Consider the following 27,329-nt stretch of genomic DNA (forward strand, 5'->3'; position numbering starts at 1 on the left):
ATCTTAAATGTTGTATCTAAATAATTTATTGGTAGATATTGTTTTAAATCATAACTTCCTTTACGGGGGGCTATTCCAGATGTTTCAAAATGGAAACTTTAATTATTTGAGAGTGGGGAACCACTGGTGTATTTAAAACTTTGTTAATGCTTGTAAAATGTATATAGGTTTGTTGCAATCGAAAAGATTAATAATTATTAGAGTGGGGTATACTTGTCACGATAATATGTTTTTCTTATTGTCTTTTTATTGTTTTAATTGTAAATATATTTTGTTTTCAGATCCGAAAATCGCGCTTTACTTGGAATAAATAACGTGCAACCGATAACTAGGAAATCTTGAAATCTTGTTACTTTTGTAACTTTTGCAACTCTTGTTACTCTTGTTACTTTTGTTACTCTTGTAAATCTTGTTATTCTTGTAACGTTTGTAACTCTTGTAACTCCAGGATGGTAGCAGCAGGTAAGGATACTGCCAGTTACATCGAGAAAGTTCGAAAGGATCTCGGACGTTCGAGAACCAAGGAATTCTCAGCTCACAATTCTAAAGCTCACTGTGTAGCATGGAACTGCACTGGCAAATACATCGCTTCAGGTAAGCTTGATTTTATCTAATATTTGGGGTTAAGATAAGATTTTTTTCGTCTCAGGCATAACTTTTAAAATGCTTAAATCCTCATCTCCTACCCTACACACTACACAGCACACCTAAAATACTAAGTTAAACATCACTTTTTAATGACGAATCGTGAATATTAATCAGCCACTCCTCAGGATCTCTTGACAAAACAGCGTTTGTACAGAGTTTTAAAGAAGATAGACTGAGTAAGGAGTTCAGTCTGAAGGGACACGAGGATGCAGTGGACCAGATCGCATGGCACCCCTCGGATCCTAACATGCTCAGTACCGTCTCCACTGACAAAACTCTCCGACTATGGGACATTCGCACTCCTCAGGTTTCTAACTATTCGTAGATTTTCTGCATGGAATATCGACGAGGGGCTTCAGAAGTTTTATATTTTCAAAAACTGGATTGTGTGCTCGGAATGAGATTTGTAATCATAAAATAATGAACACGTTCTCTTTAGAAAACAGTGGCCTGCATCACAACAAAAGGAGAAGTTATCAACATGACGTGGAAGAGTGACGGCAGCACAATTGCTCTGGGGAACAAGGACGACATGGTCTGTTTTGTGGACTACAAGACTCATAAGATCATAGCTGACAAACAGTTCGATTTTGAGGTTAACGAGATTGGATGGAACAATACTGATGAGCATTTCTATCTCACTTCAGGTGATTCTCGCACAGGTGATTTGAACACTCAGTATAAGTTTTCACCACTCTCTGTGTTTAAATTTCTTTCTTGATTCAGGATAATAGATATTTTTTAAATTATTCACGTCCTACATTTCTAAATTGTGTGATAGACGCTGAAACATCTCCCTATCTCCCCAGGTAACGGTTCAATCCACATCACCCAATACCCCTCACTGGAGCCCCTCCTCCAAATCCCAGCCCACACCGCGCACTGTATCTGTCTCAAGTTCTCGCCCGACAAACAGCGCTTCGCAACGGGCGGCGCGGACGCGCTCATCAACATATGGGACGCCTCAGAGCTGTCTTATCTAACATCCTACTCAAGGCTAGAGTGGCCGGTCAGGACGTTATCTTTCAACCACGACGGCAGGTTACTGGCTGCCGGGTCTGAGGATCTGGTTATTGATATAGCACTTGTGGAGACGGGAGAGAAGGTAGCGACCGTGTCTTGTAACGCATTTCCGTTTTGTGTCGCCTGGCACCCATCCCAGAATCTGCTAGCATACGTTACAGACGATAAATCTAAACATAATGAGAAGCACTCCAGAGACAGTGATAAAACCACTGGGTGTGTGAAACTGTTCGGGTTGTAGGCCTTATCTTAATAACTATGGTTATTTATTTACTTTTTAAGATGAGATTTAAATCTATTTGGCAATATTTTTACCGCCAGAAGCAGACTTTTAAATTTTATAATTCATCATTATTAACGAATGTTTTACTATTGAACGGATGTTCTGATTGTCGATTTATTTGACTGTATCATATTATGAAGTTTCTCTCTAAGTTGACTCTGGATTCCCGTCTTCATCTCAATGCCACTCTTTTAGAGTTTTAGGCTGAGACTTCAACTATTCCTTTTTTGCAGAGAGATAACCCCACATTTAAAATTCCCCATTTGCCATGCTAAATCTAAACCCACCTCTATACCTATAGGCGACCATGTATCTAGAACTGATCCAGGCGATCACTCCCCTCCTGCTGATCTTCATGACAGAGGAATGTGTGGACACAATCTTCGTCAAGTTCAACATTCTCGACGCAGACTGCCTGAAACTCATCATCAGTAAGGGTTTGGGGTATGCTATTGTGGCTGGATCCATGTTCGTCAAATTCCCTCAGATTGTCAAGATTTACAACAGTTCTTCAATTGCGGGTCTATCTCTTACTACCTTCGTTTTGGAAACTATCGTTGTTATTGTAAGTCTGATTTTTCAGAAACTCTCTGTCAAGCTGAAGTCCGTCCATTTTAGTGAATTTGTATAAAGATTTATTTTTAGCTCGAGCTTAACATCCTACGTTGTTCTAGAATTAATACAAAATCAGAGGATTTAAATAATCCATAATTACAATTAATGTTCCACGTTCAGTGTCCCCACGATCTAGCACGTGTAACCTCTACACTCTACAGGTGACGGTGTCCTATAACTACGCGCAGTCCCTGCCGTTCAGCACGTGGGGGGAAAGCTTCTTCATCCTGCTCCAGCTGATAATCCTGCTGTCCCAGTACTTCCACTACACTTCCAGCAAGGTGCTGCTCCTGGTGACCCCTGTCCTGATCCCTGCCCTTACCTGGCTCCTGACAACTCTATCTCATCAGTACCTGACTCTCTGTCTTACCGCCTCTATTCCCCTCATGGCTCTCAGCAAGGTTGGAAAATGCAAATTTATTTATGCGATAGTTTAAGGTTTAGCTTTTTGAGTCAACAAATGTGAGCTCAATTATGAAATGTGCTGTTATATTGTTTAACGATGATAGTTTTGATCAAAAGATATATCTACTCCAAAATCGTTTCAGATCCTACAAATAAAGTCTAACTTTATGAACGGACACACTGGCCAGCTCTCGTTCATAACCAGTCTGATGAACTTCCTAGGATGCCTGGCTCGTCTGTTCACGGTTATTCAGGAAGTGGACGACTCTCTCATCCTCTTCAACAGCACCACAGTGTTCTCTCTCAACACTATCATCGTGCTTCAGTTCCTCATGTATTGGAGTGTTGTGCCACCCAAAGAGAAGAGTAGTTAGGTTTGTTGACTTTCACGTGAGTATTATATACATAACCATTTAGCTTAAAACTTTGTAATTTTTTAGGAATTGGGTTTTAGTTTTTGCTTCGTATATATGATAGATATTATAGTGGTTGTGATTACTGTTTAAATGGTTTATGTTTTTGTTTGATTTCTGTTTTGAATGTAATTATTACATCTTTTCATAACGGCATGTACCGCTACTTACGGTATGTACGGTATGTACCGCTACTTACGGTATGTACGGTATGTACCGCTACTTACGGTATGTACGGTATGCACTGGTACTTACACTTTTTTAGAATGTTCCCAATGTTTTGCTTGATTTGATAGGAGGATAGGTTAGTGCACAGTGCACACAGTATGGTAAGCTACCATGATATTAACATTACTCACCTCACACAGCATTCTTCATCTATCAATATTTTCTTTTGTTTGATTTTGATTGTACACTCTAAACATGTTATGAAATTAACATCATGAATTTAACTGGTTTCATTAAACATCAAATATCTCCTCCGAATTCTCGTATTTAAAAATACATTATCTTTTAAAATAGGGCGAAAAGCCTTTTGACTATAATTATGTATATTAAGCATAAAATCTGATGTTTACACTTTTCAATAGGTCCCTCAGCCATGATGTGCAGGGCTGATGTGTTGGAGGGACAGACTGTAACGGAGGAGTTCACTGTTGAAGAGGAGGAGGAGGAGGAGCCCTTAGCTGTATCTGAACATGTTCTGATCGGAGACGTGACTGTTAGCGAGGAGAGCAGTAACTCCAGTTACCAGTACTCTACCATGTTGGATACACCGCAGGGAGGGAGTATTATAGACACTTCTAGTAACTCTGAATATGAGACTATCTGTCTAGATGGTGTGGAGGTGGAGGAGGACCCACAAGGTCAGGGTGAACTCAATACTCAACAGTTGGGATACTCAGTGGACAACTCCCCTGCTGCTGCGCACACTGAAGTATCCTTCCAGGAGCTACTGAACGAGGCTCACTACGCCATCTCCACTGGAACTATCCACAATGTAGTGGACAACTTACTGGACACCCACGTGAGGACGGGACCCTTACCCAGCCCTGTAGTTCCCACTGTTTACTGCTGCGAGATCTGCTCTAAAACCTTCACCCAGCTCTGGATCCTCAACAAGCACTACAACACCGCTCACGGCTTCTCTGCTGAGCAGTCTAAGGACTGTAAGAAGTGTGGGAAGTCTGTGGAGCCCCGGACGAAACACTTCTGCTTCAAGTGTCTTCATTGTGTCATGAAGTTCTCCTCCAAGTCCTCTCTCCGAGACCACGTGCTAGTTCGACACACCCAGACCAGCAAGAAGTGTGATACTTGCAGTGAACAGTTCCCCTCCCAACAACTCCTGACACGACACATGATCGAGTGCAGGGTACGCAAGGGACCTCAACAGGAAACCAAGTCTCCGTTACACTGCCCCAAATGTGACAAAGTCCTCCACTCCTTCCAGCACCTGAAGAAGCACGAACAAAACTTCAACTCCCTGTCCCACACGTGTCCAGTGTGTGAGGAGAGTTTCTGTATGCTGTACACCCTGTTCACGCACGTGTGGGGGGACCACCACAAGAACAACAGAGCTGCTGAGTACACCTGTCCTCTCTGCGAGGAGGTGTTCAAGAACTTCAGGGCTTATTCGTATCACATCTACGATGTTCACGAGGGACACACTGAGGATGAGATTTGGAAGGACGATGGCCGGTTCAGGGAGAGAAAATACATGTACTCTAGAGAGAGGTATCTAGCTAAGAAGAACGGGGCAGAGAAGGAACAGCTCAGTTGGGAGTTTGAGGGAGAGTTTAACCCCCGACCTGACGAAGATGTGGAGTTAGAGGACTTCGCTCGGAGCTCTAGCAGGATTGAGATGTTGAATGAGTCTGGTGCTCCTACTATGCTGGGTAAGAGGAAAACTGTTAAACTTCTTTCATTGCCCGACAAGTCTAGGAAGAAGCGTACAGGAGCTGGGTCTAAAGCAAAGACTAGCAGAAAAGCTCCAACTGGTGTTCAAATTACTAAATCAAAACCTACGGCTAAGTCCACAAGTAAGACGAAGAAGTCAAAGGCTAAGAACGTAGCTTTGAATAAGTGAGGATGTCACTTGATAAATTATTAATCTTTTGTGTTGTATTTTTTTAGCTGTATTTACGTTTGGCTTGATGTGTATCGAGATTTTTTCATTGATCAAGAATAACTTATTACTTTCAAAATTTTTAGACTTTTACCTCTGATTGACTTTTTACACGAAATGAACAACGAATGAAGGATTTGAATTGAGGTTTTTAAAATTTTAATCGATTGATTTGAAGGAGATTATGATGGCACAATATACCTATTTATTAAGTTATTAGCTGGCTCTATTTTTCGACATACAAAACTTCGTCATACTTTTGCTATGTAATTGATTTCTTATTTATCTATCACGTTCACCTTAATGAGTTTGACTTATTCTTCTCTATGTATAAGTTGCATTTAAACTTTATTGGACGAATTGATGGACAAAGCTAATCTATTTGACAAAGCACAATAGTTGAAATTACAAGTAAATACAATTTATCAATGCACTATATTTAGTATACAACAGAAACTAACCCCTACATTTTAAAGTAACTAGCAACAAGATGGTCCTGGAGAGCACTGTGATATGTGTAGATAACAGTGAATACATGAGGAACGGAGACTTTGTCCCAACCAGGCTACTTGCACAACAGGTTCGTGTTAACCACGTGTTCGTGTTAACCACGTGTTCGTGTTAACCACGTGTTCGTGTTAACCACGTGTTCGTGTTAACCACGTGTTCGTGTTAACCACGTGTTCGTGTTAACCACGTGTTCGTGTTAACGCTTACTTCGGAATTTTATCTTTTTAAACTTGTCCTTATAAGTTATACTCAGTGCGATAAGACGACTTTAATTCCAGCAGAAAGGTTTAAACGTTCGTTTAAAAACCGAAATTGTTACAGGATGCCGTGAACATGCTGTGCACTTCAAAGACTCGAGCCAACCCAGAAAACACAGTAGCTCTTCTAACTCTGGGATCTCTCAAAGTTCTCTCCACCCTTACTAACGAAGTTGGCAAGGTTAGTCCCCTCTCAACTTCGTGTGAAGTGCTACCTTACATCGCGTGCTGAGCTCGTTTATACTCAATTGAAAGTTTGACTTGCAATTACTTATTAAGTTATTATACTTAGCTGCTGTGATCACATTCTCCTCTACTCTTTCAGTACTCCTTTCATTATACTCCTGTAGCTGTAATAACTGGTACATAACACACTGTTACAGGTTATGTCGTGTTTACATCAGATAGAACCACAGGGCGAGGTGAACTTCCTGACTGGTATTAAAATCGCTCAACTCGCCCTTAAACACAGGTAATTCTTATATATATATATATTATACTCCACAGTTTCTTGCTAACTTTAGGTAGTATTTTTGATTTAAGCTGATGAATTTCTGAATAATGAATATTGTCTTTCGCAAATAATTATTAAAATAGTTAATTCATAGAAAACATTACAAAGTTTATCAGACATTAAAAAAAGTTTGCCGATATGAGTCCATCTTTCAATTATTAAACTTTGACCCACTTAAAAAACATTTAAAAATAAATTACAATCATAATCACTCTGGCATTTCCTTGATCCGTTACACTTTAACACTCTAGAAAGTAAGTACAAATAACTTTCTTAATCCTGTCTGCAACACCAGTCTCCCCAGAGCTCGGCTTGTATGTAGCAAAGAAGGTCCTGATCTGTAGGGGCTGCAGTGTAATCATGTTTCCCTCATCGTACATAGTGTATTTACTCATATCATCCACCACGTTCTCTATAGGTCTGTCTCCAGCGAGCCCTTTCTCCTCAAACTCCACCAAGGTTTTCCCTTTGAAGACCCTTCCTAGATCCACTGTAATGGGCTCTCCTCCCTCCATTTTGGGTATGATGTTCTCCAGCCGCATTAGATACGTGAACACATCTCCTGAGTAGTCCACGTTGATGATAGTGGCCACGTTGATGTACTCGTTCTCCACCGCGCTGTCGCTGTAACTCTGACTGGGCTGCTCTGGATTTTCGTCAATTCCAATTGCTACTGTCGGTTTGTAGAACATTTCCTGACCCAGAACCCTATTCTCCTTCATGGAATCAAACCGGGAATAGTACAGCCAGTGCCTCCCCTTGACAACCAGCTCATCGTCCAGTGCCTCGTCTACCCCACGGTTATCGTCCTCCAGGGTCCTGCGGTGCACCATCAGCTCCACCTGTCCCTCTGCTAGAGACGCTCCTCCCTGGGCTCTATCTGTCAGAACAGTCAGCTGCATTCCTGTTTGCTCGTCTAACAGCACTGCTCTGGTGGTGACGGGGTAGTAGTTTCCAGACACCGGCTCCGTTACCTCATCCTCCTGCAGCTTGTTCAGTCTCCTCTGGAGCATCTCCCGACCATTGCTATCCGTATAGAACTTCTGGTTTGTAGAAAGGCTGGTCTGGTACCTCAAGATAACTTCCCGGCCATGGTCCGAGGGTAGTGGGCCCACCACCCACTCAACCTCAATGTAAGGCTTGTCTATTGAGACTCTGGTAACCAGGTTGATCCAGTCACCGTAGATTTGCCATATCTCAGTAAACTGGTTGTTTGATATGTAGTTAGTCAGGACTGGTGTTCCTATCTCCTCTGCTTTGTTGTCTACTGGTCGGAATATGTGGGCTCCTGAGGCTTGTTTGCTGAGACTGTCTCCAGTGTTTGAGCGGTATTCCAAGAATTTCGCGGACAACTTATCTGTCGAACCGGAAACTTTGTTAGTGACGCTTTTCAAGGACCCAGTTTGTCCATCAAACACCACAGTATAGAGCTGTGTCTGAACCGTGATATCAGCAGACACATCTCTAGGTTGGCTGCTGAGGAGCTGAGAGTGTCGTGGCTTAAGAGCGTGTTGGAGCCGATACGTGGAGTAACCCAAAGCTGGGAGGGTCGCCTTGAACACTCCCTCCACTGGTAGCGCCTCAGAGTTGACTCTGTTCAAAGCAGGATTCAGTTCTACAAAAGTTAACTGGACATGCTGATTGGTTGTCAGGTCAATGAGCTCGTATTTCTCACTGAGCAGTGGGATCCTGATATACTCAGTCCTATTAACTGATCTAGCGTTGTACACCACCACAGTCAAACTCTTGTTCCCAGCTCGACTAGTCACCTCACAATAACTCTCATTAGCCAGCCTACACGACTCCAAACTACCAGAACCAACTCCTGACAGTTTCTCCAGCCCTCTGTTTATCACTCCCTCACAGAAGGTCTGACCCTCAGCTAACCTCCTAAAGTAATCATCTGCCACGTGCTTCTTACTTGTCCCGGTTATAGCGTCATGATGCTGAGCTACACTCATAGCTAACCAGAGTTTATCAGCATCGCAGTACGGACTACCCACTAGGACCTCCACCTGTCTGCACACTTGGAGGACATTGTTACAGTCCCTCACGTAACCTTTAAGAGATGGTCTAGATGTGTAATACCCGCTCCAGTAGGAGTGCGATTCATCTGCGTAGGGGAAGAAGTCCTCTTTCCTCTGTGCCAGGGAGTCTCCAATAGCACCCTTCACTGCGTTCATGTACCGAGATGGTGTCGAGTACACCATTTCAAACCCATACTCTGTTGAGTTTAGGTTCACGTATTTCATCAGTGTGTCCAGGTTGGCGAAGTACTGGTGAGCGTTCTGGTAAGAGAAGTCACCTCCCATGGTCAGCATGATGTTCCCACTGCGATAATGGGCTGCCTGCTCCTTCAAGAATTCCAGGAATTTAGTGAGTCTCTCAGGGAGGTTATATTCCGGAGATTCAGGATCAGCTACGATAGGCGGATCAGTGCAGGTGCTGTCAAAGCAGAAGCCAGTTGGAGCGTTATATCCTTGGTAGAGCACACTGCTGAAGATGGTGTCCTCACCCGCAGTGCTGTGCCAGTTAAACTCCAACTCCTTATCCTGCTTCCTCTTCTCGTATTCTTGATAATGCATCCTGGAGAAGAAGAGCCCCTTCAATCCTGACTGTGCACTGAGTGCTGCTTGTGCTGCGCTGTGTCCGTACGTGTCAATCTGCCAGGCTACAGTGGGCTCAGCTGCGCCCCCAAAGTTCTCCGTTAACCAGACCATTCCTGCACTGAACTGATCAACAGTAGCCATGTAGTGCACACTGGCCTCGTCGTTCATGCTGTACCCACCTCCCACAAACTCTAACTGCTTGTTCTTGATCAGCTTCCTGACCTTGTTGTGCCACACCTTGTCCCTGTGCTCCCACCACCGCTTAAAGTAGGCTATCTCCATGTAAATGAAGGTTTTGGACGGGTCAGCTGTCAGTTCGTCCACTACTGTGTCTATGATGAACTGGACCCCTCCTTGGTAGAGGCCGCTTCTCGTTCCGAAGTAGTACTGGTCTACTGTCTTCAGCTTGCCTACGTCATTGTGTGTGTGTGGTACCACGTGTACTTTTATTGTGTCAGGACTGCCGGGCCTGGGATGGGGGTATTGTTGTAGATGTAAAGATTAAAGTTATATTTTAAATACATTGTATCTTCGTGTAATTTAGAAAACCGACTCGCTGACCTATATCAAATATGTTAATAGTATGCTATCTTGTCCGAGGCACACACCTCTTCGATAAAAAGATTTACAACTTACTTCTCATCGGAATTGTTGCAAGTCACTAATCCACCAACCAAGCAATATATTAGCACCAAAATGCTTGATTTCATCTTTTAGGAATATTTTTAATAAGTGGAGACCGGAGAGTTGATTAAGAATATCGGTCATAATATTATATAATAATGTGACACAATAGGCATAATGCCACGAAACTAAGTTAAAACGCTTACCATTCACGTTAAATCACAGTTAAAAGCCATTTAACTACATTAGATAATAGCGGAAGACTCTCGAAATATTACTTGCAATTCACATGTGTTAGTAAACTTTAATGAAATTCGATATGTTATTGTTAATAAAACAACCTTGAAACGTAACAGATAATTCTAGATCGGCTAAAGAAATAGTTTCGTTGAGTTAGGTAATACCTTATTCTATCACCTAAAGATTATTGGTACAAACAACATGCTAACAGAGGGAAACACAATATTGCATTCTGAGCTGGACAAATGAACTGATAATATCGTGATAATAAAACTAAACTTGTTTCACGTGAGTTGCGAACTCTGCTCCTTCTTGCCACGTTCATTTTTCAGTACAGGCTCTAATACTCTAATACATGCCATTTTAAAACCGTTTCCAGTTTTTATAATTTAATCTTACCGGTTGTCATACGAGCTGTTTCAAAAGTAGATAAAGCTAAGAATAGGGTGCTAATATAATGTAGCAATGTGGAATTGTGAGAACTTTGTCCAATGAATGCAGGCAGATAGGTTTAATTAACTTAATTAACTTACTATACCTGCCGTTTTATCGCCTTCTTCAGCTAGCACTGAGCACTGTTCCTTCTGAAACTGCACACCATATTAACGGAACGATGCTTGCAAAATTTGCAAGAACGTCGCTTCTTCAGTCCTACCCTGAAGAAATTTGTCGTATGCTGTCTGCCCGCACAATTACATGATTAAACTTGCTCCAAAGTACCGACCAAAATTGAATTTCAAAATTTTAGTTTTCAAAGACCTACTCAAATCTGATAATTAAACTGTTGTCTTGGTCACTAACTCTGTCTGCTTCAGTTAAAGTTTAAAATTATGCCTGCGGTGGATGGGGGTTAGAGTCAAGTTTATAAGTCATAACACTAGAGTACTTACTTGTACTTGAAAAGGTCTCCTCCTAGTCATTGGCGTGGCCTGCACCACACAGTGACTCCTTATTCCGATTTATGAGATCTCTCCAATGTACCCTGTTTGTTGCTTGTTGTTGTGCAGCTTATATTATAACACTAGAAATTACCTCGACCAATTGTCTCCCTAGGTCTATTTTGCTGGTTTCAAATAAGTATGCCGTTAGAAGATTAATTATTTACTTTTGAAACACGAGGTGTTTCAAAAGTAAATAAAGCTAAATATAGGGCGCTAATATTAATTAGCAATCTGGAATTGTGAGAACTTTGTCAAACCAAGGCTGGTAGATAGTTTCTCTCAAGTTGTTATGATCTTAGCAGGTAATCTAGGCGGATGGAGACAATTTTGTAGTCAAAATGGGGCTCTAAATTTATCGAAATGATTTAATTTGAGAGCGACTAATAATCGCATGAAGGTGCCAGTTTGCTATTTTCGTTTCCTCTAGATCTGTAAAATACGTTCCGGGTTCCCCCTGCATCACTGCTCAAAGAAACTTGCTCCAAAGTGACCAAACTTGATTTCCAAATTATAGTCTACACAAACTCGATCAACTTCGATGATTTGACTAGGTTATGAACGGAAAGACGGTTTAATGGACTCAAATTGTCTAGTTCAGTTGATGTTATAATGCCTTATGCCGCGGCGGTTGAGGCAGCTTTCAGTTACAACAATTACCGGCTCAAGTTATTTTTTTATTCGCTCTAGATAAAATCGATAAACAATTATTTAATATTTATTATTAGGTGTTAAAACACCTGCATGACTTCATAAATATCAGATTATTATTTTCCATCTCAATCACTTATCACCCCTGATCTCATCTTCAAACAAATGATTAAACCAATGCACTGCGCAAAAAATTAGGTTGACTGGTGAGTGGCGAGCTAGAAGCCGGAATTAATTCTGGGCAAGCCTCCATAAGTTCTGTCAGCGCTTAAAATAATGATATCCTGTCGTATTAATAATATCCTGTTTACCTTCGCGTATAGATCATGAATTTAGTTTTTGTCTAGATTATTATGATTTGTGTTATTTCTAGAATTACTTTATTTTGGCTCAACTGTAAATATCACATACGAGTAACCTTTATGTTTATGAGTACTTGTCATCAAATATATAATCCCGTTCCAAATGACGAATGAATTTACAGCAGAATTTGTATTTGCCAGCATGAGACTACACTTTAGTAGACAACACTTAAGTAGGCAACAAATCTGAACAGCATGATGAATCATGACGTCGTGAAAGAGTCCGTAGTTGCATATCGATTATTGAATTAACTGGTTTTTATATGGAATTCAGCTGTGTTAATCTAACATCTGTGATCTGCTGATCTGAAAATCATGCATAAAATAATCGAATAAGAAAGCTCTTATCCACCCCAACCAGTGACCACACATAGTTTAGTGATTTTTAGTTTGGAATGTTCCGTTTATATTGTGTTTTTTATTCGAAATAGACCTCTCCTCCGAAGTAGAGATCGTTGGAATCCGTGTTCGTGACACAAATTATAATTGAAATATTTGATGAGGCTAACTTTAACTTTTCTATTCTTCGGAACGAAGCATTTTGACACCACACACAAACCTGAATTTTGCACGATTTAATGAAGTTTTCAATGAAGTTACTGGCTCACGAATCACAACATTAATTGGTAGAACAATGGTACAGTCTATGAACGTCTAACTCTATTAGTTCAAAGCTGGCGTAAAATCGAGTAAGGATAGCACATAATTAAGAACCCTAGCAACTCGTAATTCGATCCATGGGCAAGTCTTATTCTTATTGTGTCGTTTATTTTTGGGGCTGATGCTCTAAATCCGACAAATGCCGCACTCTTTCAAATTTTCAGACACTCTGTAATTACATTATAGTTTTTCCCTAAAAACTGCCACGATTGCAGAGTTTTAACCGCTATAATATCTAATCCGTTTTTGCAATTTTAGCGTTTGGTAACTCTACACAAGAATGCGACTGTTGCCGATTGTTTCAACTCTGCTGCTGATCTTAGCTGTGGTGAGAGGGTTTAACGAGGTCGAGAGAGAGGAGACGTCTAATGACTTTGACAGTATTGACCTGCCCGACCTGCCCACAACTGGACCAGCGGACTTCACCTCGAGTACCACTCCAGAGGGTCCTGGAGAAATTGGAATATTCGACCCACTCCCGTACCCTGTGATCGAGTCCTACCCACAATCCCTACAATTGAACGTGGGAGATATGGCAGAGTTTGAGTGCAAAGCATCTGATCATGCTGATCATATGCCCAACTGGCCAAAACACGAACTTTTTATCGAGATGTTCTACGAGGATGATCCTAAGAGGGACTTGACAGCTGTGGAGCACGACTGGTTTGAAGACGTCACTAAGAGCACCAAATCTCGACCGAGTCACCCTAAAGGACGTATTGACATCACTGAAGTTGCAGAGATATACTTGTCTAAGGATGCCGTGACGAAAGAAGACGAAGGATGGTACAGATGCCGAGCGTGTATTTACAAAGGAGATCCAGAGAATGAAGCGTGTGATAAGAACTATGCCAAATTTTACTTGAGAGTAAAAAACGAACCTGGATGGCAAGCAGATGAGGCTGAGTCTGCTACCACCTCGACACCTTACTATCAACAACCTGGTGCCATCACTTTCCGTGAATCACCCCGATCTTCTTGCCAGGTATTTGGTGATCCTCACGTCATAACCTACGACGATATGGTCTACAATATGCCTTCCACCAGCTGTGACTATGTCCTGTCGCTAGATCAGGGTGCGGCATCTTTCTTTGTCTACGGTAGGATGCGTCCTTGTGGAAATCTTGTTGAAGGTAACTGTCTCGAGTCTGTCACCGTTTACGCTAAACGTGATGCCATTCAGCTACAACGAGGATGGTTAGTGAACCACAGAGGACAAAAAGTAGAGACCATGAGAACGTCCGGGCCAATAGAAGTAGGAGTATTTGAGGTGGAGTTTACAGGAACAACACTGGAGGCAAGGGTGCTGCTGAGCGAGGACCAAAACGAGCAGGACTGGCTCAAGATTCGATGGGATGGTTTCATGACTCTTACCATAGAAGTACCTCAAAGCACCAAGACTCAAGGCCTTTGCGGTAACAACAACCAGGATCCAATCGATGACTTTGATCTTTGGGGACAATTCAATGACAACTTGATCTTATTTGCAGAGAGCATGAAAGTGGACAGAAATTGGCGATGTGGTGCTGGAAGCCCAGCTCCTTCTATGGACGAGGTTAGGGGCCTCTGTGGAGACAAGAAATACGGTAAAGCAGTAATTAGGTGCAACAAAATCTTCGCTATCCATTCCTTTGAAAATTGTGTCCATGATAAACGACCTTACGTTGATGCCTGTATCTACGACCAGTGCAAGGGAATCAACATACAAAATGATCTGTATGACTGGATGATAATCCCCAAAGTGGACCGAGTTCTTCCTCCCGGGTGCAACGCAGCAGAAGCTTACGCCATGAAGTGTTCCAGGAAGTCGTGGACTAAAGATGGAGAAATCATCGCTGAGATCGACATGTCAGAGTGGGAAGCTGATCTGAGAACGTCCAATAGTTGTCCGTCTAGAGCGGTTAAATTGGATAACATTCCCAAAATGGGGTGCCCGCAGAGTTGGATGCAATATTAAATCTGTTTGACCACCAGATTTACGAGACACTTGATGATAAGATCTTCTTTTCCTCACAATCTGTTATAATTCAACATACTGCTATGTGAGGGAAATAAGTTAAACTATTTCTCTTTCGCTTCAATTTTAAAAAAATGAGACCATATCTTATATAGATCACTTTGATCAAGGAAAAAAACAAAACTTAAAATTCTGACAATTTCTGAACGTATTAACTACATTTTCAGGGTCTTCAATTTGTGTAAAATTAATGATGACTGACATTTTTAACTTCTGAAATTTTACGATAGAGAGTATTTTTGTTTAAAACACCTACAATCTAAATACATTTCCATCATCAGTACATCAGTATAATGGAGACTGTAGAGGTTGTTATTTACCGGGATCTAGAGGACTAGTCAGGTACTACTGAGTTGGTTGGTTCAAAATGAAACCCGATCAATTAGTTTGACTAAAGTCAGCAAAGGTTTTATTAGTATGTTGGCACTGAACTCAAATTCATGCGTATCTTACAAATCGGATAAATCAGACATATTTACAATCGAAGCCACGGACGGCTATGGAGGTGAAAGTAGTGTCATGTGATTAGTGTTTCTCAAATGTGATTGGTTGGTGCTAAGGTAGTGTTAGGACTGTGAAAGGTGAGGGTTGTTACTTAAAAGGATTGTGTGAATGAATTTGTGGGGGAGGTGCTATGAATTGTTGACATTGCTTTGTGGAATTAGTTTGAGTTTAGCTGGAGCCGTCCGGGAATAAATCATGAAATATTAGTATTATAATAATCACTAAAGTTATATACTGTATAATAAATCGTAAAATCTAGAAATTATCAAAAAAAAACATAACGTCTTCTCGTATAACGTAAGAATATGCTCGCCTGTCTGTTATTTTCAATAAGTATTATTCTCTATCCTCCAAATTACGCATCACCTTTCATCTGTGGTTCAGACCTTTGCATTGTTCACTTTATGAAGAGTATCATAGTCATAGACAATGTCCATTTCATTATATAATAGACAATGTCTATTGCACTGAAACCTGGTGAACGTTAGTACTTTTTTTTTTATGAAAATCTTTTCAAAATTTACATACAATATAACATGTGGCGCAAAATAAAAACAAAATATAACTGATTGCGATCTCTAAAGGACAGATGTATGTAAATTTCAAAGGGAAACCAGAACGCAGTAAAATTGTAGTCGAAACCACACCGCACAAGCCTAGTCCCTGGTAAATGAAAATCAATCAAATAATATGTTGATAAAAAATCATATCCCATCAGTCCTTCTCGGAGCTTACGATCTTATTGTTCCTTATAACATGAACTCGCTGAGGCTCCAATTCCCGTTTCTGCTTAACTTCAAGAACTAACTTCCTGAAGGCAGCTCTCTGCTCGGCTGATCGGTCGGGGCTGATGTACACTGAGTCATACCCCTCCACTTCTCTTAGTTTTCTCGCTTTGCTCAACACTTGCCGCACATGATCTGAGCCGCTGAGAGTGAACTTGATAGGTTTAACGGCTGGTCCTCCATCTGATACAGTTCTCCCCATCCTACAGCAAGAAACGATTCGAGGTTTCTCATCTATGTTTTCTAGTACCTCAAGCACTCTCTTTTCCAGGATTTCTTCACTCTTTTCTGGTAGACCGTAGATGACCAGATTTTGACTACGATCCTCTTCCTCGGAGGCACGTTTCAGAGCAGCTTTCATTTTCTTAGGCGCTAGCGCCTTGCTGCATGAATTCTTCACAACTGACGACCAGGCTTTGAGTTCGCTTTTCACTGTCGTCTGAACAGAGGTCAAATCTTCACTTTTCTTCTCAAGCAATTGTCCTTGCAGTTTAATCACAGTGTTCTGATCTGCAATCTTTTCGTCCTTCAGTTGGTCGATTTCATCTTGTAGTTTGGTGGCTGAAAACAACAGCGGTGAACAATAACTGTCGAGAATGTCGAGAATGTCGATAAAAGTTTCCATCCAATCACACAGCGTAGCCTTGGTGATCTGAGGCTTGTTGAGCGTTTCTTTACGTAACACATTGGATTTCTGAACACCTGCCGCTTGACGCATATCGTTGAGTAGCATAATCTGAGCACCCAAAATCTGTTCAGCATACATTGATCTGAATTTGAGTGTAGAGTAATTCAACGCTATTTCATTGTCAAGATTCTCCAAGTATTTGTTAACCATGATGTACAATGTACACGCAGGGCCAGTTTAATATACACGAGTATATTATCTGCTACACAGTGAGAGCTGTTTAAACCGACGCAAAAGCAATTAACTGATAAGACAAAAAAGATATATATAAATATATATCCGGGAAATACACAATGAGAACATTCAGAATATTTAGTCCTAAACTTGTTCTGCTTATCTAATAAAATTAATAAAATTGCACATCATTAAGGCTTCTAAATGCATGCTGTATTGCACATCATTAAGGCTTCTAAGTACAATAGATTTTAAATACAAAAAATTAGAGTGCTACATAAAAGTAGTTCCATTGTACTTTAGTTTATGGGTGATTAACGCATGTAATTTTACCATACATAATGACGTATTTATTTCTCCAGGCAGAGCAAGAACCATAAGACAAGGATTATAATATTTGTGGGGTCTCCAATCGACTCTGACGAGAAGGATTTACAGAGACTAGCAAAGAAGTTGAAGAAAGAGAAAGTAAATGTAGATATAGTGAACTTTGGTGAGACTGAGGACAATACCGAGAAGCTGACAAACTTCGTCAGCACCCTGAACGGGAAAGAGGGAACAGGTGAGTTTATCAGTTTATTCTTGTTTAGGTTGGATTGTCAATGAAAATTGTTCTTAATACTTTAATATTCGTGAAATATTGATTGTGGAGACGAAATTATATGTTATCACCCTGTCTCTGGGATTTGTAGGCTTGGTAGTACTTGTGTGGGGGGGTACCAATGGCATAAATGGCATAATGGAGAATTGGCCAATAAAAATTTCCATTTATGCCATAAAACGTATGCCATTTATGCCATTTTTGATATAATACATTTTTAGTTTCTTTATTTGTCATATGAATCTTTAACGATCATTCCAAGCGTTATAAAGCATGAAACATGTCTCTTATTCAAGTACTAATAATAATTTGCGAATTTAAAGTCAAATATGAAGACCTAAATTCATGGCATAAATGGAGAATTGGCCAATAAAAATTTCCATTTATGCCATAAAACGTATGCCATTTATGCCATTTTATGCCATTGGTACCCCCCCACTTGTGTACAGGTTGTAAAAGGAATCAGACCATCGTGTACCTGTCTTCTCTGAGTGATTGTCAGAAAACTATCGACATATACTTTTAATGACAGTAATCATGCTAATCCATATCGTTACAGGATTCCTATAACCCAATCATAAATGCAAATAACTTCCAAACATCAATACCGACAAAAAAAACTTAAACATCAATTTTTTTTCCGGGAATCATCACCCGGAAATTTTCTCCCACCTTTTTCTCCCGCCTTTTTTTAAATTTGACACCGAACTTTACTTCGGTTCGTATAAATAATAACTCAACATTGGTTCGATCGTGTTTACACCAAATTTAGCATTGATTCATTCATTTACAAATTAATTTTAACATCGATTTATTTACGAACATTGTATCAAACATGAATTAATACAGTAGTATTGCAATTTGCAAACGATCCTAATTCTGTAAGTGCTGTAATTTAAAATTGAAACAGAATATTGAATATTGTTTAATTTTAACATCGATTTATTTACGAACATTGTATCAAACATGAATTAATACAGTAGTATTGCAATTTGCAAACGATCCTAATTCTGTAAGTGCTGTAATTTAAAATTGAAACAGAATATTGAATATTGTTTGCCAAAACCATAGCCGAAAGCAATTATACGAATATTTTTTGAATCTGAACCCTTAAGCCCGCGGGGCACGATGAAAGCTGTGACAAAATTAAACATCGCTTTTAAAATTTAACATCCCAGAGACCCAAATTGAAACTTTTTTTAAAAAAACACTGTAATAGTATTAATCTGTTTATAATAGACTCAGTGGCAGCCGGAGAAACTGAAAAGTGAAAGAACGCAGTACATCTTCGAACCGAAAAGCGACGCCTCTTCAGATATTACGCGCTTTTTGCTCTGGCTGAGATCAGAGGAATTTGGATCCGATATGATCGGTATCATGTAGGATATCAATATTCAATATGCCATGTTCTCTTATTAAGATTAGAACAACACGGTTGCACTCACCTAATTAGGGTTCTCCTGCACTTTATCGCATATTATGTCACAGCCACTAAGTTTATATCCACATTGATATCCTACATACTCACATACAGAGCATATTGAATATTGATATCCTACATAACGATTAGATCGGATCCAAATTCCTCTCAGCTAGAGCAGAAATCGCGTACTATTCGCCATCTGTCAGAGTTCTAGGATGAATTCAGGGTTTTCAAGCTACACAATAATTTTACAAAATCTTGGTATAAATTGACAGCTTGTGCTGTCAGTTATCAACTTAAGGGGGGGGGGTTCACCCTGATTTTTTTGGGGTTGGGGTCCCGGACCCCAACCGCCAAACGGTGCCCGCGGGGCAGCCACGCCCATATTTGGTCCAAATTAGGTCCAATTTAGCCAAATACCCTGAACAGGCCCAAAACAGGCCAAAAACCATATAACCATACGCCCGGCAAATTTCAGAATTTGGCCGCCAAATTTGTTTGAAGGCCTAACTCAAAATTCTATATTAAAACTTAAGGTCGAAATGCGATTCTACGTTGATTCTGAAAATTTCATGTAAAAATATTAAAACCCTATTGAGATTTGAGTTCTATTGTTTTGAGCCAAAATAAGTTTTGCAAATATCGCGAACTGAGATATGGACGATTTTGTTCATTTTTTGTGATTATTTGAACACAGAATCCACAGTTAGATAGATACTGAGCTGATATTCATAGATAATATGTAGTATAGGCTTACCTTCCATATAAAGTTGGTTTTATTCAAAAAAATATTGATATTTGACCAATTTATGGGCCAAAATCGATCAAATTTGGTGCGTATGCCCAAATATGGTTATATGGTTTTTGGCTCATAACTCAATCATTTTTTTGTTTTGGGCATGTTCAGGGTATTTGGCTAAATTGGGCCTAATTTGGATCAAATATGGGCGTGGCTGCCCCGCGGGCACCGTTTGGCGGTTGGGGTCGGTCAACGGTCCTAGTAAAAGTATATGACGATGGTTTTTGACAATCGTTCAGACAAGGCACGAAGAGGGTCCGATTTCTATTTTCTGCGCACAAGTACTAACCAAACTCCGAATCCCAACGCCAGGGTGGTTATATAAAGTTTCTGCCAGGTTCCTTTTATTTGAATCAGAACAGAAATAAGCAGTAGTTCAAGTTGATAGGTAATTTTTCAAGATATTTTCGTATATTCTTATAAAATATAACGGGGTTCTAATATTTGCAAAAAAACTTAGTTCTTAGTTAATACCGAATTACCCAGGATCGCATATAGTGACGGTTAGTATTGGTCCCACCCTGTCGGACGCTCTTAAGAAGTCCCCCATCCTATCTGGGGAGGATATGGGTGGTATGGGCGGCAGTGGGTTCGACTTTATAGACGCCAACCAGGACCCCGACCTAGCCCTTGCCCTCAGGTTCGCATTGTTTGGTATTCTCCTACTAATTTTGTCATTGTGCAAATTTTGTCATTGGCAAATTATAACTTGATTAGAGATTTATGTATCGACTTACAAAAGATTCGATTTATTGTAAAAGCGTCTCAACTTCTGTCCTGATGTTGTATAATAGAAATTGAATACCAATTTGATTTGTTTCCCTCCTCACCATTTCACCCCCCTAAAACTTTAAAATGCCAGAAATTCTAACAGATAGTTACTAGGGATCGTTCAAATGTTACATGATAAGGATTAAGGCCAAGGATTGTAAATTATGTTGCTACATGGACAATTTCTATGCGTAAAAGGGTTTACGGACGGGGACGGTTGCAAGCTGGCAAACATTACGTAACATGTGAAGGATCCCTTATATTAACGATGTGTCACAAAACACAGTTGAGATTATTTCTTTCTCCCACAGAGTATCACTGGAGGAACAGAGACAGAGACAAGAAGAGGAGAACAAGGGAGGTGCTGGAGACGCCCCTGTCTCTGCTAGTCTCAGCGATAACGTCGATTTGTCTCAACTCTCGGAGGAGGAGCAGATTGCACTTGCCATGCAGATGAGCTTAGCGGTGGGTTCCACTAACTTCCCCAAAATAATCACGTGACCCAAATCGGAATTCGTGATATTTTGATAACATGGCTAAAAGATTGAAATTTAAATTAAACAACGAGACTCTCTATTTCTCATATTGTATACTTCTACCAATTTTTGAGTCTAAAAGAGTCCGCGACTCAAGCTTGATCGGTTTCAGGGTGTAGAGGATGACATGCCGAAAGCGGAAGAAACTAGCTCCTCAACTGCCACTGCGGCTGATGCTGATGATGATTTGGGTGATCCTGACGTTCTGGCTGATGTGATGGCAGATCCTGAGTTCCTCCAACAGGTGACATTTTGTGATCTCAATTGTTATTTTTCATGCAATTTCATACTTAATTATAATAATTACCACGACGATAAAGTTTAAAGTTGGGACATTTAAATTAAAATGTTTCATAATGGTTCGTATTTCATAACAACAACAATAACGTGAGTAATGCCATTGTCTTAATAATTATAATAATAAATATAATCATGGATACAGAGTTGTCTCTTAGTGAAAACTACGAAAATAATTTAAACTTGGATGTGGCTAAACACTTTTATAATTCAGTTTGCTTTACTCTGTGTTGCGCAATATAGATAGTGTAAACCATCTCTCTGCAGTCTCTGTAGTTCTTTATCTTACATTTTGCAACTTCATCGCTGTTTCTCAAACCAACTTATTCATTCTCTATTGGTTCGCATCAACCAAGATCCTCTTAAATTTAAACCTGCTGCTTTTGAACAGTTATCTCATCAGCATTATCGCCTCTTAGGGGACCTGGCTCGTCCCGACTTAGGAGAACCCGGAGAGCCTGGCGCTGCCATCGCACTCAACGGCATCTCCGGAGCCGCTGCATCGAACAGAATGTTCCGGAACTCAGCATGACTGATCTTCCCGTCTGCATTATCATCAGTTATTGAAAATATCATCTCCACGTCTTCATCAGAAGCGTTGATCCCAAAATGAACTAACGCGTCAACTATCTCAACCTTGCTGAGGAAACCGTCGTGGTTCTTGTCAAATAGCTTGAAGGCTTTGTTGATCTCTATCTCCTGCCCGATCCTGGGATCTAGCCTGGAGATGAGCTTGAGGAACTCGTCAAAATCAAGATTACAGTCCCCGTCCGTATCGTACTCCCAGATCATCTCCCGGACTGTTTCCTTGGGCAGGTACACGTTCATCTTGGTCAGAGCATATTGGAACTCCTGCGCTGTGATGTTCCCGCTGTCGTCGTCGTCGAAGGTTTTGAAGATGTTCCGCAGTTCCTCGACTTTTTCTTTTGATATGTTGTCTATGTCTTCCATCTAGAACATACACGTAATCCTACGATGAGAAAAAGTTTTAATGTATGTTGTTACGTCAACGGTTTATAAGATTAAATCAGTTACATTTTATCTGTAAACTTAATTATAATTTAGTGTAGAAAAAAACGGAATTCATTTTAACTGAACAACAAACCTAAGTCAAATTTACAATAACACAATGTGTGTCCTAGCGCACAAAAACAGCTTAAGCAGTAAATAATGGCTACGTTACGGTTGAGTGACATTAGATACTTAAATAGATATTTAAATACCTCAGGAGCTCAAGGATGTACGGACAATTCCGACAAAATTCAGCAAAACCTTTAAATATGCGAACGATGCCTACCATTTCCAATCCTTATTGCAAGGCTATCTTTTAATACAGATTACAGACCATTTACAGACCCATTTTGAAACGTGACGCAAACTAATAAATGGAAAACATGATCTTCTGATTCCTTATTATATCGGTATGTGGAGTTACTGCAGAAATTTGGTTAATTTTGTTGGGTTAACGTTATCTGGTAATCTGGATAATGGGTACTATGACTCATTCCTGAGAAAATGACCGCACACTTAATGGCACATGGTCACAGTAGTGTGTTCACATTCTGCGTAAGCATAACCGCGTAAGTACCGCTTTCATTAACACACTGCTAACGTAAGAACTTTGCAGAGAGGTCGCGCCTTAAATCTCAGCTTTAGGCCGATTTCATGGTAGGATATACGATTAAGTGATTTGTTGTGGTCTCAGGTTTTCTAATAATTTTTGTACGCAGTGAACGGTTGGCTGCTACACTCTGCAACTCTGCAAGGTACCTACACTTCGTGAAATAGGTTAATATGGATATCTGGTGAGTTATCTAGTTTGGGTTATCTGGGATACATACCAAGCGTAAAACAACGTTAAGCTTGCATTACTTTATCCTAATACGTGCATTCCACACAAGCTGTAAGAAACCAGGGGATACAGAAAAGGCAAGATAATCTAAGCAACAAACTCCAACAGGTTTACTAAAATAATTGCAACCCTCCAGGCTTGACCAACTGTGACTGTACAGCACCCAAAAAATCATCATAATTTTATGGTATAATCAAATCATAAATGCAAGCCTGCAATAAAAGTGTTTCCTGAAGCGACTTCCATTATTTCCGACTGAAAAAAAATATTGGCTCCATTTTAATTGTCATTTGTCATTGGTAACAAAAATGTTGAATAAATATAATAATATAATTGAAATTTAAGTATGGACTAAGGACTTATCATAATATTATAGGGAACTCAAATTAATTACTCCCAAACGGAATAAATATATCAATTTTATAGTTACACGAATGCCAAGTTTAAAGTTACTACGGATGCCAGAATTCATGATGCATGAATGAATAAATGAATAAGATAAGGTAAATCTGATTTTAACCCAAAGTTTGATATGATTAAACTTAAATATAAATTACTAGTGTCTACTGTCTGTAAACATAGCCAGTGTACCCTGGCTCCATAATATGAAGGACTTGTTTTAATTCTAGATGAAAAGCTCGAATAGACTGAAAGGCTTTAGATAATACCCAATATCTTATCATCCGGACACTGGCACTGGCAGAGGCAATAAAGCCTGGAAATAGACGGCAGTAAAGCTGCAGTGATGTGCTGCATTAGTACCCGTGATACGAGTCCAGGTTCCTGATCACGTGACCGGGAAACCAACTCATTATGCAGACTGCTCGGATCCTGCTTTATTCACCGTTTATTGCACTGTTGTGGTATTTAATTTAATTACCACCGCACTGCCGTGCTCAGCACTGCATTAGTTAATTAACATATTAGATCAGGTAAGGTCTAGACTCTAGAGGTATGGTCTGCTGACCGGAAGACGATTAGTACCGCTAGACAATTTTACTGCGCGGTAGATCTCTTTTATTCGAGTCAGGGACTTGACGTATTAATTGACGTCCCCTAAACTTCTGTGATCATGTCTTTGATAGTGTACGACGTACGTCAGTGATGCCTACTAAGTACTAATATTCAATCACTCATGTTACAGAAACAACTTAAGTGGACTTTAAACACTAATGATGACTTGGGAAAATTTAGTCACCATAGCTTGTCGTACGTGCATGAAAATTAAGACAACTTGATTGCAAGAATGGTAGAAACCGTATAATAAAATACTACTCAGATGCTTAGTAGATGAAAAGCAGAAAGGAAATGCTCTCTTTCTATGTTTAAAGAGCATGTCTTACTAAGTCTAAAGGAATCCTTTGTAAGAATTTTGTTGCAGGAAAAATTTCCCAGGGATCCCTAAATCCAGACGAACTGTGAGTCAGAAAATTGCTAAACCTCCATATTTGAGCTGGGATTGCGCAGAAACCGAAGTCAACCCGGAGATTACAGACAAATTTGAGTTAGCAAAATGATTAAATGGCATTTACGGGAATAATCAGAAAATTTGGTTCCCTAACCCGGTAACTCGGTTGGTTAAGCATGTTAATAACCCTTCAGATTAAACACACGACACTGTGACCGGGCAAGTAACTCAGGCTCATTGTCCTCAATGTCCTCATTGTCCTCAATGTCCTCATTGTCCTGCAGCAATGAAGAGCAGGTCATGCTTTAAGAGGCCTGGTTATACAATACCCTCTACCGATCATGCTATCATCACATTAACCATCACTGAATCATCCCGGGTGGAATGTGTCCTGGTTTCCTGGTGCTCAATGTGATATAACACAAGGGGGCATGAGGTGGACAAGTATTGTTGCATTGTGATGTAGGTTTAGTATTGTAAACTGCGAGCTGCCTGACTAATCTGCTGATACGATCACTGTGATGTCATATAACTGAGTGCACTGACGTTTCATAGCTCTGCACTAATTTGCTGTCAAATGGAAAGAGATTGATTATCAGGGAACTATGAGTCTTTGACCACCTGCCAAACAGTTATTAAAGATAGGTAACTAATATCAGGAGCATGTACCAGGCACGGCATGATAATTGAAGCCGCCCGGTTCAGCAGTGATTTTATATAGCTGTAGCCGGAAATCGAACAAGGAGAACTGTGTTCAGTGTTATTATAAACTGCACACCAGTTATAGGAGCCACTTGGGTAGTGGGTACGGTGAACACTGCGCTAACTTAGATGTAGACCACACATTTTTACAACAAAACCGCCGATCCTGAGGCAGAACCCTTATTCCTTGTCAGAGTCGGAGATATTTAGGGGCTTTCTTGCCCGTGGGGCGCGGTCGGTTATTGAACAGTGAACTGATGCCAGAAATGCTTTCACTTCTAATTTTGGACATCATAATCTTACTAAAATACTTGTTGTATGATGTAATAAAATTATTCAATTATTTAGGGAAAAAAAGAAAGAAAAATCACTAGAATTACAAATTCAGTTGAAACAGTTATCAGATAAGATTCCATCAACAAAACTTGACTTGGACAGCAGAATTACTGGTCTCTAATTTAGACCTGGCTTCACAAATTGAGATCCACTGTTAACAAAAGCGCCAATTATACCCAGCTCCTGTGTACATCCGCTCAATTTCAGTTCTAGTTACACTCCGATAGTCTCTGGTAACTTCATTCCCAGATCCAATTTCACGACTAACAATGGCCGCGCTAACAAGATCCAGATAGCAAACGTTCGAAACCAAAGCACAAGGATTCCTCAAGGAATTAGGAAAGCCTCTATACAGTAAACTCAAATTATTGATAACGGTATTTAGAGGGCGGTGGCACAAGTTTTGTTGACGTGTGAAATGTAACATCAATCCTGAGACTTGATTGGTCGATACTGCAAGCAGATTCGTTTATCGATGTCACCATGTCACAAACCAGTGCCACCTCCATATTATCCGCATCATCATTACTTCACAATTAAAAGCCTCCTTAACAAAAATCCGCTCAGGACTACACGAAACGTTTAAACTTTTATAAACTTATACAAATCTAGAACTCGTAGATTGCCTAAATTTCCTGAATACTGAAGCCAAATAGGGGTTATCTATTGGTAACTTTTAAAATATGCAGCACAGGTACACATAACTTCCAGTCATGAAATAAGGATAAAGACCTGTTATTAGAGTGTACAGGATAACGAGGAGCATGACACGGATCTGTTGGAGATTACCACTCGTTATATAATGGGAACTTAATAAGGCGTCATGAGCCCAGACTTCACCTTATTTGTTTACTTTTTGCGGCATGCACTCTGCACATAACATACTATTACCATGTTTATGACATCAACAAGACCGGTTTGGATTGTCTCCTATCAGATGATTGGGAAAGATTTCGGGTCACCACTTCATGACCTTTTTGAAATTTAAAATCGGAAATCTCTATTATTTTTTCCTGTCCCTTTAGATTTTACCTGTCAATCTAACCAGTGTATACGTCATCAAGAATGTTGATTGTACTACCGGTTTTCTAAGTGATTTTCTAATTTTTACAGCTCTAAAAAATTACTTTACTTTAATTCATTAAAAATAACCCCCACTATTCCAGGTTCTAACGGACCTACCGGGCGTGGATCCAAGTAGCGAGGCAGTAAAAAGTGTGATGGGTAACATACAGAAAGGTAACAAGAACAAGAAGGAGGACGATGATGACGATGAGCCTGGGGAGAGTGCCGCCAAGAAACCCAGAAAAGACAACTGATGACGTCATATCACCGTGATGACGTCATTATCTTCTAGAATCTGATGATATGTGTCATCAGAACGAACCTGACTTCAGATTATTATCAACGACGGGGACCTGACTATCGGACACAGCGTGTCGAGTCTTGGTTTGGGACGTTTTGAAATTATACTGTTTATTTGATGTTATATAGTGGAAACTAAGGTGTTTCGATGTAAAAGTTAAATTTAATGGCATAAAATAACTTACTTATAAAAA

At 40.1% G+C, this 27,329-nt stretch overlaps 6 protein-coding genes across 8 annotated transcripts in view; 4 read left to right on the top strand and 2 right to left on the bottom strand.

The window, feature by feature from the left end:
• The window catches only part of LOC134823269 (zonadhesin-like), an 80,485-nt gene extending 65,367 nt beyond the window's left edge, over positions 1 to 15,118 (top strand). Inside the window, exon 2 of the mRNA XM_063834683.1 lies at positions 13,136 to 15,118. Within this exon, the coding sequence (XP_063690753.1) occupies positions 13,158 to 14,834 (1,677 nt within the window). The 5' untranslated portion in view covers positions 13,136 to 13,157 and the 3' untranslated portion in view covers positions 14,835 to 15,118. The remainder of the gene's footprint in view (positions 1 to 13,135) is intronic.
• LOC134823296 (THO complex subunit 3-like) lies at positions 446 to 2,089 on the top strand. 2 transcript variants are annotated; one of them, XM_063834715.1, is made up of 4 exons: positions 446 to 594; positions 774 to 955; positions 1,088 to 1,310; positions 1,458 to 2,089. In XM_063834715.1, exons 1-4 carry the CDS (start codon positions 450 to 452, stop codon positions 1,910 to 1,912), a joined length of 1,005 nt encoding a protein of 334 aa, XP_063690785.1. In that variant the 5' UTR covers positions 446 to 449; the 3' UTR covers positions 1,913 to 2,089. The 2 variants fall into 2 exon arrangements, with proteins under 2 accessions (XP_063690785.1, XP_063690792.1); XM_063834722.1 differs by having other exon boundaries at positions 1,088 to 1,295.
• On the top strand, positions 2,260 to 5,810 carry LOC134823307 (mannose-P-dolichol utilization defect 1 protein-like). Of its 2 annotated transcripts, none has more exons than XM_063834740.1 (4): positions 2,260 to 2,519; positions 2,731 to 2,970; positions 3,118 to 3,364; positions 3,978 to 5,810. In XM_063834740.1, the coding sequence occupies exons 1-3, from the start codon at positions 2,262 to 2,264 to the stop codon at positions 3,346 to 3,348; spliced, it is 729 nt and encodes a 242-aa protein (XP_063690810.1). In that variant the 5' UTR covers positions 2,260 to 2,261; the 3' UTR covers positions 3,349 to 3,364; positions 3,978 to 5,810. The 2 variants fall into 2 exon arrangements, with proteins under 2 accessions (XP_063690810.1, XP_063690803.1); XM_063834733.1 differs by having other exon boundaries at positions 3,118 to 3,348.
• On the top strand, positions 5,993 to 27,329 carry LOC134823287 (26S proteasome non-ATPase regulatory subunit 4-like). The gene is made up of 8 exons (XM_063834703.1): positions 5,993 to 6,092; positions 6,344 to 6,460; positions 6,663 to 6,751; positions 17,408 to 17,607; positions 20,355 to 20,508; positions 20,951 to 21,104; positions 21,288 to 21,419; positions 26,937 to 27,329. The coding sequence occupies exons 1-8, from the start codon at positions 6,003 to 6,005 to the stop codon at positions 27,087 to 27,089; spliced, it is 1,089 nt and encodes a 362-aa protein (XP_063690773.1). The 5' UTR covers positions 5,993 to 6,002; the 3' UTR covers positions 27,090 to 27,329.
• On the bottom strand, positions 6,856 to 10,149 carry LOC134823260 (lysosomal alpha-mannosidase-like). The gene is made up of 2 exons (XM_063834660.1): positions 10,039 to 10,149; positions 6,856 to 9,871 (listed from the first exon to the last, which is right to left on the bottom strand). Exons 1-2 carry the CDS (start codon positions 10,110 to 10,112, stop codon positions 7,033 to 7,035), a joined length of 2,913 nt encoding a protein of 970 aa, XP_063690730.1. The 5' UTR covers positions 10,113 to 10,149; the 3' UTR covers positions 6,856 to 7,032.
• On the bottom strand, positions 21,847 to 22,736 carry LOC134823324 (calmodulin-like). Its single transcript, XM_063834752.1, has 2 exons — positions 22,696 to 22,736; positions 21,847 to 22,442 (listed from the first exon to the last, which is right to left on the bottom strand). The coding sequence occupies exon 2, from the start codon at positions 22,421 to 22,423 to the stop codon at positions 21,878 to 21,880; it is 546 nt and encodes a 181-aa protein (XP_063690822.1). The 5' UTR covers positions 22,424 to 22,442; positions 22,696 to 22,736; the 3' UTR covers positions 21,847 to 21,877.

The sequence above is a fragment of the Bolinopsis microptera genome, chromosome 1 (assembly GCF_026151205.1).
Source record: "Bolinopsis microptera isolate Bmic1 chromosome 1, MBARI_Bmic_1.0, whole genome shotgun sequence".
In the NCBI taxonomy this organism is placed as follows: Eukaryota; Metazoa; Ctenophora; class Tentaculata; order Lobata; family Bolinopsidae; genus Bolinopsis; species Bolinopsis microptera.